Source organism: Lissotriton helveticus, chromosome 5_1, assembly GCF_964261635.1.
Source record: "Lissotriton helveticus chromosome 5_1, aLisHel1.1, whole genome shotgun sequence".
Lineage (NCBI taxonomy): Eukaryota > Metazoa > Chordata > Amphibia > Caudata > Salamandridae > Lissotriton > Lissotriton helveticus.
Window position 1 is genome coordinate 1,423,178,183 of NC_136065.1, and position 16,709 is coordinate 1,423,194,891.

Sequence of the window (16,709 nt, forward strand, 5' to 3'; positions counted from 1 at the left end):
CAAATAGACAGAGTAAATTGACTCATAACAAGGAAAAAAAACTTACAATTAAAATTTATAGTATCTTAAACTACAAATTATTTTGTAGATTTAACTGTGTGAGAAGAGCAGTGAACAGTAAGCTCCCAGAGGCGTCTTCCTATCATCACAAGATATCAAAGGATAGGACCGGTAAGGCCCCGAGTTAAAAGATGTGGCAAGAAAGAACTGCCATTGAGTAGAGGGAAACCATATAAATAAAAATTCTTAAATTAAAATAGATTTTTATGTCTCAACAGGATTGAAGTTGGTCCCTCTCTTTTTTTAATCAACCTGGATGTGTATTAAACATAGCTACTTTAAAGGTAATAACAGTAGCACACCACAGATAAATGACTGAGGAAATATGTCAACGACCTAGGGTACTATAAACAAGACCCACTTGTGTTTTTCTCCTAGAATAAACAAGATGATACATCATCAACACTGTTTGATAGCATAATAGCTGAAGACAACCCACTCTGAAAGGTGACAAGGGAGTGCCAGGAAGGAAATATATACCTGGATAAGAATATATAGTGTTCTAGGGTTGGTACTTTGATGATTAAGATAGGACAAAGATTAAAGTACCCACAACTAAATTTGTTAACAACTATGTCCCATGAAGTTATTTGAGGACACGTTATCTTGGCATTAATGGTATATAAATGCCAGGTAGTCTTGTTTTTCATGAAGACTAAGAAATGGGGAATCTTAGTAAAACATGAGACTCAAAGACGAGATACAGATCACATTGAGGTGGGGTTACCAAATAGTAGGGCATTAGAGGTAGAATGTAAATGAATCAATGTGCAATTGTCAGATCTAATATTGGACCTAATTGGAATATATTGTGACATGTTTTTTGTAGATACCATATTAATGAACAAGTCCTGAAGAAGGTGCAAGATTGAGTGAGGCACTGAAACGCTGCGTCGACAGTTTGTTCTCTATGTGTAATAAACAAGTTGTACAGTGATGGAATGAGATAGTTAGCTCTGTATGTTTGAGAAATTTGATGTATATTGTGATTTATGTAACAACACTTAGTAGCAGTATTTAGGAACTGGTTTTTAATAGAGTTGAAAAACATTTTATAGTAATATGCATAGAATTGTCTGCAGAATACATATGATATAATGTATTAGTGTTTTTAACTAAAACATTTTTAATAAATGAATGAAATTTTAGGGCCATATGTATCATAGTTCCGTTTTGCGAATTCTAAATAGCGATTTTTAAGGAATCGCTATTTAGAATTTGCAAAACGGTATGTATGTAAAAAATCGCTTCTTTTTAGCGATTCCTTAACATTCCTAATTTGCGATTAGCAAATTGCTAATCGCAAATTACCCATTCATTTCTATGGGCCAGGAGGCCCATAGGAATGAAGGGGAAATTTGCGATTAGCAACTTGCTAATCGCAAATTAGGAATATTTTCAAGGGTGCAGGGGTGTCTCAAGAACACCCTGCTACAGCCCTGAAAATGACATGTGGGGGCATATGGCGCACATACATGCCCTAAGGGCATGTATGAGCGTCATATGGCACCTTTGGTTTTTTTGAAAATTGCTTTTTTAAAAGAATTATTTTTTCTTTGATACATTGCATTTAAGGAATCGCAAAATTTGCGATTCCTTAAGTGCAATCGCAAAATAAGGAATAGCAAATTTTGCGATTCCTTATTTTGCAGCAAAAATGTTACATGCATACCATTTAGCAAATTAGCATTCGCAAAGGCCGAAATTCTGTGAATTTCGGCCTTTGCGAATGCTAATTAGCTTGATACATACGGCCCTTAACTTTGTGTTTGCAATATTTGTTCATGTCAATACTGATCTGCAATTGATTAAGTTGTAAATTTGGTAACCCACGCCTAGACTGATTTCCCGACTTGTGCAATCTCTGCCTAGGATAGGATAGCCTTATAAGTCTTGTTGTCAAAATCAGGAGAAGGAGTTTTTGTTTATGATTGTTGACCCAATCCTTTTCCTGACAAAAGAGTAGCTCCCTCCTCATTTATTGGTGAATCACCCACTATATTACTACCACCACAAAGCTGATGATGATGATTGATGCTGGTAACTAGAAGGTCCATTGGCTACAGCACCAGTACTCAAGCAATGTTAATAGGTAATTTATTTATTTATTTGTGTCATTTGTAATGCGCACGAATCATCCCCAAGGGGATCTCTCGGCGCCTGACAAGGGACAGGCAGTCACTGGGGTGCAAGATTAGAATAGCCAGGTCTTAAGCCATTTTTTAAATTGGGACAGATCGTCCAGAGTTTGGGGGCCAGATATGAAAAGGCACGACCTCCCATTTTTACCTTCCTGATTCTCTGGCAGCACAGCAGCTCACGATTGCTAGATCTGAGCTGACGTGCCGGGTGGTACCATTTGAGTTTATTAGTCAAATAGACTGGTCCCAGTCTGGGCAGGGACCTGAAGATCAGGCACAGCAGTTTAAAGGTGGCCCGTTTCTTGCCTGAAAGCCAATGTAGTTGGCGTAGGAGGGGCGAAGAGGGGGCTCGGGCTGGTTTATCCAGAGCAAGACGTGCAGCTCTGTTTTGCACAACCTGTAATTTGGATAAAAGATCTTCCCTAATTCCCACCAATAGGAAGTTGCCGTAATCAAGGTGACTAATTAAAAGCGCCTGAATCAGGGTCTTCTTGGTACTGAGCGGGATCCACGGGAAGATCTTTCTCAACATCCGCATGGTCCCGAAACAGGAGCTTGCAAGTGTCTTCACCTGCTCCTCCATTGAAAGCTGATTGTCAATCTTTATTTCCAGATTCTTCGCCCAACTTTATGGAGAGGGGTGAGAGGAGAGGAGGCCACTTTTTGCTAGGCACCATGTAGCTGCATGAAGCTGTTTGCAATAGTTACTTGGTAGTTGCTGCTTTCAGCAAATCATCTTGGCTCCTCTCACAACGCTATATTTATAATCAATGCTTATGGGGTTAATATCAGGTTCATTTAGTCACAACTGTTCATAATTAATCACTCTTTTAGTTAGGTTCATGTGAATGAACAAGTTTATCTTAAACTCCAATGAGCATGTGATTACAATACATTCACTAATCACAGAAACCCTCGGAACTTGAGGTCCAGAAAACCCCTGCTGGAAAACAATCTTTATTGTTCTCTATTTTTGGGGACTTCAATTTTGTTATTACTTATTGCTCAGGGTCACAAATCAGAAGGGCACAAACATGATGTTCTCTTATTAATTCCTTTAGGACTAACCAGCAAAGACCCAGAGTTATTTTATTTAAAAATAAATGAAGTATTGTCTTAGAGAAAGGTTTGTTAAGGGAAGTCACAGTCAGGATAGTCTAACATCCCTCAATGGCAAAACACCAAATTATCATCTCAACATGCAATTAACAACACATTCGCTTTAGTAACCAGCTATTACACAATGCTATCAGAGGTAGTGATGTTTGCTAGACGATTATGCACCAAATGCCTTGTAAAAAAAACTCTCAACCACAAAGCAATTGGTCTCGGTTTTCTCTCATGATACAATGAAGTTAAATAACTTACCCTAAACTATAATTTGTGAAAACCAGAGATTTGACTTAAAGAAAACTAGAGAGGTAATTCAACAATTGGCTGCTAGAATGGTCAAAGAAAGAGTACATTTTATAGATTATAAAAGACAGCAAACTGCAAGTAAAAGTAACAAACTTATTGTGAATGAAGGAAGATTGAGAATAAGTGTAGTAGTACCCAGTGGAAAGAGGCCAAGAGCAATGAGATACACGTGTATGGAAAACAGGTATAAAAAGAAGAGGTGGTGTATAACACAATTTTAGCATGATTAGAAAGGTTGGGAAGTGAGTTATTAGCAGGTAGAGGTATGCACCTTCAGCTAGTAATAATACCACAGACACTAATAAGGTCCAGTCATGTCTCGATAAATCAGTCCTTTCTCAACCCTTGGTAGCTTGGCCATGAGCAGTAAGGCTTAACTTAGGAAACAGGCAAGTGTAAAGCATTTAAAATCATCAAAACAGTAAATAAGTAAAGGCCATACCACAATAAAAATCACACACCAATTTATAATAATGGAGAATAGTTTTATCTTTAAATTAAACCAAAGCAACAAAAATCCGAAGTTATAAATTTGTAAAGACTAAAAAAAAAAAGTCCATTCTAGCACCAAAAAGCTAAAAGAGCCACTTGCGGCCACCTGGTCACGCTGGACTGGGACAAAGGCAAAGTTTCATGCTATGATGAAGCACGGGTCGGCTAGGTTGAGTGGTAGGTCCTGGCCAAGATTTGCCTTCTCACTTAGGGGCACATTAGGATGGCGGGCGGGCCTTGCCCGCCCGCCACCCTAGCGGAACTCGGGACCGCCCGCCTAAAGGGCGGGGGTCCCGACATTGCCATTAGGATGCGCCCGCCACATTCCTCAATTTAACATTGTGGCGGGCGGTGCTCACTGCACCGCCCGCCACAATGTTAAAGACAAATTCACGCATTTGCATAATCGAAGTGGCAGGCACCGCACGGTGCCTGCCGCTGCGATTATGCAAATGCAGGGCGGTACCACAGGTACCCCCCCGTGTGCCACCTCCGTCTGGCCGTCACTCTGGGGGCCCCCGCCGCAATCACCGCCTGCCTTTCCGTGGCGGCATTGCCGCCACGGAAAGGCATTGAAGACAGCCCATAGTAATATTGCGGGCGGTGTCTAACAGACACCGCCTGCATGTTACTTGTTTTCCGCCCCGGCCGCAATGCGACCGGGGCGGAAAACAGGCGGGCGGTATTTTGCACCGCCACCTTCCCCTCCGCCATCCTAATAGGGCGGGGGGGATTTGGGCTTGCGATGTCGGGCGGTTTGCCTCCGCCAGGCCGGCGGTGGCCACCGCCAGCCTGGCGGACGCAAACCGTCCGACATTGTAATGGACCCCTTTGTGACTTTTTTCAGCCTTTTGACTCCCGTAGAGTCTTCGGGTGTCTCATAATCCTCGAATTTGGATTGTGCCTCAATGACAGTGGCCTCAGGCAGCGCGATGCCTCTGTGATCCCTGGAAGTCTTTGCCCTTGGTGTCTTCGGTAAGGAGCTACGGTGCTTTCAGTGGGTCAAACTAGTGTGGTCAGGCCGATTCTCAATTTGATGACAGCGGCTTGACATTCGGACGTCAAGCAGGTATTCCTCTGCAGCTTTTCACCAAAACTTTGCAAAGGGTTCTCAAACTTTCAGAAGAACTTTTCTGAGGGTTCCTTGTGCAGTAAAGTGTTGAGCAGCACCATCCAAACGTTCAGAAGCTCTGGATTGCCTCTTGGGGTCTGGGACTCAGTTTTCCACATTGCACGTAAGCAGTCCAGGAAAATCCAGTTGTATATGGTCAGCTGGAGTAGTACTCTCTTGGTCTGCTGCAGATGGCTTCTTCCAGCATTTGCCCACCTCTTGCAGTTCAGGGGCTCTACTTCTTTTCCTTGGAGCAGGCACAGTCCTTTCTTGGTGGACTTTTGAGAGTTCAGCAGGTGCAGTCCTTCTGAGTGTAAGTCTTATTTGCTGCAGTCCAAGGCTCCAGCAAGGCAGTCCTTTTTCCCAGATGGTCCAGGGAATGATCTGAGGGGCTTCTGCAAACCTCCCATATTTATTTTCCATTCTGGGCTAGCAAGACGGGGTCCCCTAACTAATAGATGTAAAGTTGTCACCCTCTGCTGAGACCACTTCCTGTAAAGTGTGGCATATTTGTGACCCAGAATACACCATTGTAACAATAATCAAATGGAGACATTTTCTCCTTGGAGTGTGTGTGTTAGTGTAACCCAACCCAGAGGTGTGACTAACTTTGAACTACACTCCCCTTCCAGCCACTCTCCTAATCTAATCAAGGGGGCTCACTTCTGGCTGGGTATCAAGGAGGTGAGTGCATGTCTGAGTCCTGTAACATCTGTTCTCCTGACTTGAAGTCCAGCTTATCTCCCCAGCCTCCTCCTCTCCCTGGCCTCCCACCAAATGGCTTTATTGTTTCCACATTGCTGTATTGACCCTGCCGCCAGCCCCACACATGAGGAAGTATATGGAAGCAGCTGAGCTCTGTACTTCAAGTGGGGACTGATGACAATAGAGTGGAGTTTTTTTACACACGCTCAGGAGTTTTTAAGTGGACCCTACTGCAGTGACGGGCTACAGAAATAGCCACCAAGTTGACTGTGCTTATATTTTTTCTATCACAATAGTGATTTACATATATACCTTGGTCCTGATGAATGCCTTAAGCTTTTTCATGTCTTATTTGGCAGAAAAATGTTGACCACATACAATAGGACAATACTAACAATCCCTATCCACTTAGTTCTTAACTCTATCCAATGGTGGCACCAGAATAAAGGACTATTTTCACCCACCATGAGACAGTTTTAGTCTACACCTTTTTCACCTATTCTGCACTGCCCCTCACTCCGATACATCAACTTTATCTCAAAACTTCTCCACTCCTCCCTTTGGGAGTTACAGCCCAGACTGGGTTCCTTGCGGTCTCAGTATGAGGAGGGAACCCTATGACGAAGCATGTCACTTTCAGATGAGTGAGGGTTCTTGCTCTAACAGTTCAATGCTCCACCTTGATTTTGTCTGGTCCTTTTTTGTTCACACCCACCCACGTATATAGTTTGTGTTATTATTTGTATTATTTCCGCCCCAGGCATCTTCACACCTACTCAGGGAACTGTGAGAGCATAACTGACAACATTAACTGTCCTTCATGTTGTCGTCTACATCGTGATTTCATGAACCACCGCAGCTGTACATACCCTGGCATTTGCAGTTAGGCCAAGGAGGGTAAAAGTCCATGAACTGTTTTTTCTTGCCTGTTTCTCCTTGTGTTTCAAGAACTGAAGGGTTAGGTAGAAATTAAAGGATGTCAAACAGCAGACGTTGAAACTGCACCTGTCCTCAGCTTGTGAGAATGTATTCATGCTGTAATAAGATTCTTGTCAATATTTTACTTCAGCTTAACTTGCACAATCTATTATATGCGTGCATATCTAAATCAGCTATTTCAATATATGTCAATGATGTTCAAACTATATACGTAGCTGTGCTTGGCATAGTTTACTTGAAAGCTGAAATGCTTGGTATCTCTCAGGCTTAAGCTTAAATAAATATACCTCCATGACTGTGTTGTTTGACTGCTGTCTCTCATTAACAGACAATTGTACCCGATTAATGCATACAGAGCATTTTGGCTCAGTCTTTCAAAGGCTGACCAATAAAAAGAGGATGCTACAGGGCTGGTTTAGGTAACTTCAGGAGTATATGGTCTAAAACCACTTTCCTGAAATAGGTATAATAAACCCAACCTCAGCAAGTTGTTGGATTTATTGTAAACATTATTTTGATACTTTGAATCATATTACTAGCTAAATCCTAAGAAAAGTTAGACTTTAATAAAGTTTTATAAAGCTGTCCCATGTTAGCCTATGGGGTTAGCAGCACTACAATGGGGAAACATTACTTTGCCTGTTTTTCCCAACCAGGGCATATAAAACATATTTTATAATGTACCTGCCCTATCCTTGGGGCCTCGCGGGGCGACGTATATGTCATAAAAAGGTAGCTTTGCACTTTTGAAGTGATTTTAATTCCAAATTCAAACTTGGACACAGTTTTATTTTAAAGCAGCCTCCTAGGCAGGACTTGTTTTAAAATGACACCAGACACCACAGCAGTGCATGCATTAAGTCCACTGGTGTCTCTAAACCTATATACCCTACTATATAAAAGGGATACAGAGGTAGGCTGTCTTTGACAATTAGAATCATACCAATTATCATATACCTTTTAAGGACAGAGTTATGGGCACTTTCTGAACCAGTGACCACCAGTATTAATCACAAAATGGGGGTGATCATGACAAAAAGGATGCCTTTCCTACAAATGTTATGCCAGCAATACATGAGACATTTAAAACTGTTACCATTGATGAAGAGTTATAGAAAGTGAAAGAGGAGAAATGCGGCAGTCGTCTGCATAGACCAAATAGAGTTAATTGAAGCAATCTAAATGATATTCAAGATCGAAAGGAAGTGCTTTGCACTACCCTGAAAAAGACTGAGCAATAATCAGAAGGTTGTAAAGATATAGAGACAAATCAACATGAATTGTAGGAGAAAAAATAAGAAAGTGAAGTACCAGAAATCACAAATGGAGAGAGAGCACAGAAAAGAATCATACCTGCCAGAAGCAGCAGAGAGGTCCTAGAAAATATGAAATGATTATTGTTTGAAATGGTGATAAGAGGTTAACGAAAACCAGAATGGAAGAAAAACATACGTTACTTCTTTATTTAGAGTGGTGGGTAAGAGAGCAGTCACCAAAAATTGGCAACTGTCGTATATACCTATCTGGCATATCCACTGCCTCATATATAAGTCACATGATGGCGATTTAACCAAGCCAGCAGCAAAACTCTTTTAGCGCTCCTACCACTAGTGATTATGTTGGTGGAGGGGTCACCCTCACCGTATTTAGTGTTACCCTTCCAGCACTGTGTCCATCAGCTTTTCTCTGTCCAGGTGTGCTTATTTTAGACGGTAACAGTGGACATATGTCCCCTACATGTTGGAAGAAAACTCCCAATTTGCCAGGTACATACATTTGTTTCTTTGGGGCTGTCTCCACCAAGAATAGAAGTAACAATGGGTCAACTATACCATCACAGCATGGTAGACCTGGTATCACTGCTTTCTTCATTGCAGCATCTCACTTCTTTGGAAGAGGAGCTGTTTTGGGGAAAACACCTGTCAACACAGCAGACAACTGTAAATAAAGTAGGTCTACCATAGATAGGCCTAAATTAAGCCATTTGGACACAGCCAAAATAAACTTATAATGAATGTGGACTAGAGAAATTGGATGAGGCAGTGGGTCAGAGATACATTTTTTATGAGTAGGCAGATTGATGATGTATTGGTGTGTTTAACATACTAGCAAATATACCCAAACATTTTTATGTCTGTATTATGATTTTTCTACTGTAATTATGAAATTAAGAGATTCGAATAAAAGAGCTTGATAATGATGAACGTTATGAAGAATCTAGTAATTAGACTACAATACATCCAGTCCCGTTTGTTAGTCACTAGGATCATGACAGATTCGCGAATACATTTAATATGTGCATAATAAAGGGTTGTAAACATTTTTGAGACATTTACATTATCACAACAGTTTCGTTTTTTGAACTCAATATAAAATGTTGTTACTGAAATTGTTTGACCAAGTAGCTTTGGTTTTGCATATTGACCATAGTGGTTAAGATGAGAAGCATAAGTTGGGATCGTTTTGCAAAATTAAACACAAACAGATTCACGCTGAATTCCGAAATGTGATACACTTTAAAATCAAAATGTTCCATTGTTTATATCACACATAACAATGGTTTTTAGATGATCTTATCTCAGTTTTGGGAGGGACGCAAACAGCAAAGCAAGATTAAGTGATTTGCTTAGGATCACCCAATGTTGGTCAAGCGGAAAGGGAACATTGAACAATAGTCTCATACCCCCAGATGCATCAAAGTTATGTTTTGCGAGTCCTTAATAGCGAATTTTAAGGATTCGCTATTAAAGACTCGCAAAACGGGATGCATGTAGGAATCGCAATATTATTTGCGATTTCTACTGATTCCTTATTTGCGTATCGCTAATTGCTAATCGCAAATAAGGAATGGCTTTTCCATTCAGGAAGTCATTCCTTATTTGCGATTAGCAATTAGCGAATCGCAAATGTGCCGCAATTTCAAGGGTGCCAGGGTGTCCAAAGGACACCCTGTTGCACCCCTGAAATGGTAATGTTAACTGATGTTGCGCACACACATGTTTGAAGGACATGTGTGTGTGTAACATACAACTTAGAAAAATGCACTAAAGTGCATATTTCTAAGTTTTTGCTATTTACCACTTCGCGATAAATGGCGGCCCCAGATTGCGAATTCGTAATCTTGGAATGATTCGTACATTGCATTTAAGGAATCACAAATTGCGATTCCTTAAATGCAATCGCAATTTGAGAACTCGCAATTATTTGCGAATTCTTAAATTGGGATTACCTGATCCCTTGATGCATTTCAAATGCCATTTTTGCGGGCGCAAACGGCCGAATTTTGCGATTCGCACCGTTTGCGCTCACAAAAATGCATGATGCATCTACCTGATAGTTCCATAGTGGGTAGTTTAGCCACTAGATTAGTTCTGTTGCTATCGAAGCCACAAATGGTGTACAAAGAAAGACATGACCATGCTATTAACAGATCTATGGGGTCACTAAGGGCCCGATTCACAAAGGTAAAGTTAGACAAAAGTCTAACTTTCTGACATTTGGTATTCACAAAGGGCATTTACTACTTGTAAATGCCCTTTGCAAATACCCAAAGTCTAACTTTATGTCTTTCAGTTGTCTCTAAGGGAATTTACAAGCAGTAAACGTCCTTTGTGACTACCGAAAGTCGTAAAGTTAGACTTTTGTCCAACTTTAGCTTTGTGAATCGGGGCCTAAGAGTTTGGTGGAACAGTTGACCCAGTGTAATCTTGCTGATACACCATTCCATAGTCTTTCAGTTCTACTGTCCAGTTTTGAGATGGTGGAACCACATACTCTCTAATTATGGAGACTCACATGGATCTGATGATGGAAACCTTTGACCTGATAGCCCCTCTGCCACATGGCTCTCAAGTCATGGTGACAGATGCCCCTTCTTAGTTAGGTTGGGCAACCATCAATTGTTCCCTAACCTCCTGGGACCAGCAGGTAGGAATATTGCAGAATGGCCGCCAAATAAATGTAGAAAGGTCCCTGCACATTGGGGATTTTGTTCTTTTCTTCTTTAAGAGATTGCACTTGGGAAGCTTGTTCTTTTAGAACACAATACTTTGTTGACCTGGCTCATGTATCATGGTGTCTGCTCAGCAAAGAATCACTGCCTTTTGTAGAACCGCAGTCATGACTGCCTCACTGAAGGCACAGAAATCTCTGCCAGGCTTTGAGCAATCTCTATAGCTGGTGGGCGGTCCTTTGCTAGAGGAGCAGAGGCCATCCTCTGACATGGCAGGCCAAAGCGCCACCTGACAGATTAAGCAGGATAGTTCCATATGTAGGCTACAACTTTGGTTTTCAGTTATCTGATCTCATGACGCTGATCTCAAAGCCTTCCTTTCTAAATAATGGTGAGATATAGTTCAGACCTACCTTGAATTACTCAGTCATTATTGTAAATGGATGTACCAGCTGGGATCCCATCTCTGATTTTATGATGGCTCTTCAGTTGGGCCACTAGAGAGACAATTAGTGAGTCATGAGGTTCACTGAAGCACGTGTTTGTGAGTAGGGCCCAGTGTCCAATAGCATCTCAAGGTTAATGACTTGCTACTTATCTTTATTTAAGTCAAATGCATATTGGTTACGATCTGCTTGTGTTTTTATCAGCATTTATACATTTGAATGAATTGGGAGGGGTAATTCAGCGTGGGCAGTTTTAATACAATATTGACCCGATATCGTATTATGCGTTTCAGTGAGTAAAAAAGTTGGAATTTGAAACATAAACAATAAAGTGCTTTATACTGCCAAACCTCGGGCAGAAGTCTGGGAAAGTTTAAAATGACTACCTTCATTGCAGAGCAAGAGGATGACTTTGACCCTTACGTTGTGTCCAGCCGTCTGCGCGCCGTGGGTGACCAGCTGGATGAAGACATCAGATCACAAGCAAAACAGTTTGTTGAAGAACCTGTCAATGTAGGTATAACGTTTCAAAGTGGAATTAACTTTGTTTGTGGCTTCCATATTTTCACTATATAATTCATGGTCAACGAGAGGCTTTGTCATTTTTAAATGCGTAACAGTTAGTTCAACTAATGAAAATTTGAACTTTTATTATTTTAACTTGCTCTCGCACCTTCCATGTGGTGAAATTTGTTTATCGAACTAAGGGGCTCATTAGGATGGCGGACGGACCTGCGTCCGTCCGCCACCCTAGAGGAGGAGGGACCGTCCGCAGGGGCAGTGGCGGTCCCTCCAGTGCAATTAGGATGTGACCGCCAGCCTGGCGGTCACATCCTCAATATTTAACAATGCGGCGGGTGCTGCTTGAAGCAGCACCCGCCGCAAGGTTAAATATGCATGCTTAGCATTTGCATGCACAAAGCGGCAGGCACCGCGCGGTGCCTGCCGCTTCGTGCACGCAAATGCAGGGGGGTACCATAGGTACCTCCCATGTGCACCCCCCACCCACCCACTCACCCTGGGGGCCCGCAACGGGCCCCCAAAGAATTCACCGTATGCCTTTCCACGGCGGAGAATCCGCCTCGGAAAGGCATCTGTTTTCCGCCATCCTAATATGGCTGGCGGTGTCTGATAGACACCGCCAGCCATGTTAGAGCTTTTCCGCCGCGGTCGGAAGGCGACCACGGCCGAAAAGCTGCAGACCGATTTTGAGACCCACCGCCATCCTAATTTGGCAGTGGGTCTTTTGTGCCTCCCCAGCGGTTTTCCCGCATCCTCTGGGCCGGCGGTGGCTTCCGCCGGCCCGGAGGATGCGGGAAAACCGCGATCCTAATCGGCCCCTAAGTGTACACTCAATTTGTTTAAAAAATAATACCTGCCAGTTTTATTTACCACAACATTTTTTAGCCCTGTTAGATGCTTGTAAGTGCCTGATATATAGACCCCCACCATACATTTCAATGTGAAGGATGAGGGGGCTTTATGGAGCCTATGGGCACGGTCATTTGCTCGGCCATCTTATGCTTAACTGCAGGAAGCGACTGATACTAAGTTTTTTTAGTAGAAACTCTCTATAGAGAAAGACCTACTAAATAAATGCGGAGGCATCACTTTTTGCTTATTTATTGTATTGTTGTGACATTATTTAGCGCATGCTATCTCTGTGTGGGTACCCGAGGGAATTGTCTTTGTTTTGAGAATGCATGGGAAGTGTCCTCATGTTCCAAACACAAGATGATGGACGGAGTGCTGAAACCTTTCAAACACTCACCCCCAGTCAAGCGATCTGGGTTAAATCCTTAATTCTTTTGTTCACCAGGACACCCCAGTTTAGACCCAGCAATCATTCTTGACTCTGTTCCTCATGGGAACAGTCCAGCCTGAACTGCCAGGCCAGGTCCCTCCATGGACCGTAAACAAGCATCCTGGTTCTCCTGTTTTTCATGATGACCACTGTGGTGCGGTTATCGAATAGTGGGATACAGTGCGGATACAGTGCGTGGTGTGGTGGTGTGATGGATGAAGGAATGTGAGAAATATGCATTTTATAATTTTGTTCAAATGCTTGCAGCTCTGGGTTTCTCTGCAGGTCCCTTTATTAGGTTTGTATTTTTTTCTCCATTTTTAATGTTCTAAATCTAGTGTACGGTGTCTTTGCTGATTGTGGACCACTCAGACATTGTATTGATTTGGGGAGGTAAGTAATGTAGAGTAAAGCAAGACAGAGATCTACCTGGAGGATTGTGTTGCTGGCCTCCTTTGTACGATTGTAAATATGGGTGTAATTTCCCAAGATGCTCTGTATTAATTTCATCCTTTGCATCATTGACTTTAACCCCTTGCGTTCTTGTGACAGAACCGTTCCGTCACAAGCCTCGGGTGTTCTGTGCTGGTGACGGAACGGTTCCGTAACGGCCCCCTCGCGCGCCTGCGCGGCGCGAATCCCGAGCCTGCGCTGAGGGTTCTATTGGGCGGGCAGGGCCGTGACGGAACCGTTCCGTCACAAGCACAGCGCACCCGAGGCTCGTGACGGAGCGGTTCCGTCACGAGCACGGGAGCGCCGCGCGGCCCCCCTCCCGCTTAGCACTGCAGCAGAATAGCCGCCGCAGCGAAGGGGTTAATAGGATGTCAGTGCTCATAAAATGCCACCATTTGGGACCTGCAAGTTGGACCTTGTTGGAGTCCTCGGATGGCCAGCAGTGTAGAAGATATCTGCAGTTTGTTTGATTAGCACTGAATTATTGGATGTGTCCGCGTTCTCTAATTCATGTATTATATGCCTTTCCCCTTAATGACTGGAATCAGGAAGCGAAGTGGTAAATGATACATGTTGTCAAGAAGTTTATATCAGAGTGGAACAGGGAGAACTGTTTGAATTTCTGAAGTTAATATCACTCTTCGGGTGGTTGGAAGTAAGCGGTAGGAGAGACATTATTAACCATATTATTTATATTTGAGCATGGTTTCGAGTTCTAAGTTCCACCAGCCGAGAAGCGTGTTTCAGGTGTCGAGTTAGCACATGCTTCTAATGTTGGTTGGAGTAGCAGAACTTGTGTATAGCATTGCTTAGATAATCTATCCTATCAATTTGTTGGCACCATTGCTACTATCAAGGTAGCAGTCCCTCTGTCTGCCTTCTTGGTGTGATCTGCTGCCCAGGGTTATCTTATAGTACAGGGTCATACTTGTGCTGATATGTGGGTTATTCTGTGTTTTGCCCCTGGGGTAGCAGTTAATGTAGTTATTTCAGGAACACACAGGTTTTCACCTCTCTTCTGAACTTTATTTGCTACTGAATATCTCATGGCAAGGTGTTTGAGCGCTTGAGCACTTGAACCGAAAAAGCAGCTACTGTCATTGATGGCTTATCGTAAGACAGTGTAATCATCTAAGGCGCTAGCCTAGAACATAGAGTCCTGTTTTTTTTTAAAACACCTTTCATTTGCTTTTATAATAGACACCTGAGAGTGTAGACAGTCACAGAAAATGACTGAATTAATCAAGGTATTACAAATTTCAGATGTCCAGGAAAGATACAAGCGATTGTGGGCAATAAAACGTTCTATGCACAATAAACATAGTACCTCATTTATGAAAAGTGATGCATCGCGATGCGTCACTTTTCATTGCGCCCTCCCTGAGACACCAATGATGCGTCATATTTACAGTATGACACATCATGTCGCAAGGAGTTACAGATACGTCAGTATTTCTGATGTATCTGTAGGCGCAAAAATGACGCATTGCTTGAGTGTGTCACAAAAGTTACGCAACTCCAGTAATAGGTCATTACACCTGCCTTAACGCATTTGTGTCCTAAAAGTGGCGTAGTGAAATCTTATAGATTTCACTGCGTCACTTCTATGACCCTTTCTTGCGTCGGAACGCCCCCCGCATATATTATACCTGGCGGAGGTATAATGTGGCGCAGGGGTTTACAAACTGATGCATCTAGGTAAATGCGTCACTTTGTAAATATAGTGCAACAAGGCTCATTTTTTACGCCGCTGGTGCGTCACAAAAATTGACGCACCAGCAGCGCAAAAGTGACACAAGGGCTCATAAGTAAGCCCCGTACAATCTTCATCCTTTTGGGTGTCAAGACTGGAATGTCCATCGAAGTAAATGGTGAGAAAGGAGAGAAATGAAGGGAGGATAACTGTGGCACCTGATAAATGTCCAATAATGCAACAAGAAAGAAATGAGAAAAAACAAATTAAAAGGGCACAGGGTTACAAACTCAGGCAAACATCTGCTCCCACCTGCTGTTGTAGGTAAAGTCTATTCTCAAATGTGGCCAGTGGGAATGGGGATGTTGGGGGGAAACAGCCCAACAGCTGCCGCCGAGCCATTGACAAAGGACCTCACCAGTGGGGTCTAAGCTTCTACAACAATTCAAGAGGTGCTGGAGGGTCTGACCTCAACTCAACCTAATCATTAGAGGGCTGTGGAAGTGCCGGTGGAAGTGCCTCCAATTTAATGTGTGACATCTCCTGGTGGATCCCAGTAGGGGCCCCCTCATCTCCCTTGGTCAGTACTGATTGGTCCTTAGTGTCCTCACTCAGTTCTCCTTCTGGATGATCCCAAGCCCTTAGAATTTCTGTCCATAGTTGTGCTATTGGGCATCATCATACCCCTCTAGCATTCTCCCAAAGTAGGGCTTCTCCTCTGCTCTTTCCCATTGAGTCACATAAAGTCCTGTTTATCTGGATTGCTTAAAATGTATTTGAAAGTATAGTGGAAGGCTCTGTGGACGATGCAGAGTATCTTGAATATTAATCAACTAGCTATCAGCATTAGTGAAGTGCTTGCAAAATTCACACCATGTGTTCTCTGAGGGGAAGGTAGAGGAGGAAGAGTCTTGATGCAGCATTTTGTATACTTTGTAGTTTGTGTATGATGAAACGGGTGCACCAAATTATAGGCTATTGGCATGAGCTTGCAGATCACAAGTTTCAGGTTAACTTGTAGCTTTTGTTCCAATCCAAGAAATTTCAAGATGCAGTACAGTGTTTTCATTGTAACGAATGTCCTCTTGTGACCTTAGTGACGTGGTATCCGGGATAAAACTGAATCCATGATTGCATCTAAGTTCTTCATCTCTCTTGAAGTGGCATTTGGGAAATCAAATTCCTTGTGCCATATAGCTATAGGCTTGTTTGTGGCATTGCCCTCAGATCTTAATCTCTGTCTTTTGTTGGTGCTTAGCTTTAGGTGGTTACGCATCATCCAAGTATCTTTGGAACAGAGATAGTCATCTAGTCTTTACATGTATGGGTGTTCTGCGCCAATTATTTTAAGGGTGATTTGTTTGTCATTAATCACATACCATAATGTGTGTATTTGTAAAGTGCACAGTAACCCATTGGAGAATGTTGGCTCTGAACAAAAGGTGCTTTATCATTACCCAACTCATAGCTATTCATATTATTGACCACAGAGGG

The 16,709-nt window shown here is 42.6% G+C and overlaps 1 protein-coding gene across 1 annotated transcript in view; it reads left to right on the forward strand.

Moving 5' to 3' along the window:
* BCL2L15 (BCL2 like 15) overlaps nucleotides 1-16,709 on the forward strand; it is a 149,964-nt gene that overhangs the window by 110,181 nt on the left and 23,074 nt on the right. Inside the window, exon 2 of the mRNA XM_078644423.1 lies at nucleotides 11,663-11,778. Within this exon, the coding sequence (XP_078500549.1) occupies nucleotides 11,663-11,778 (116 nt within the window). The remainder of the gene's footprint in view (nucleotides 1-11,662; nucleotides 11,779-16,709) is intronic.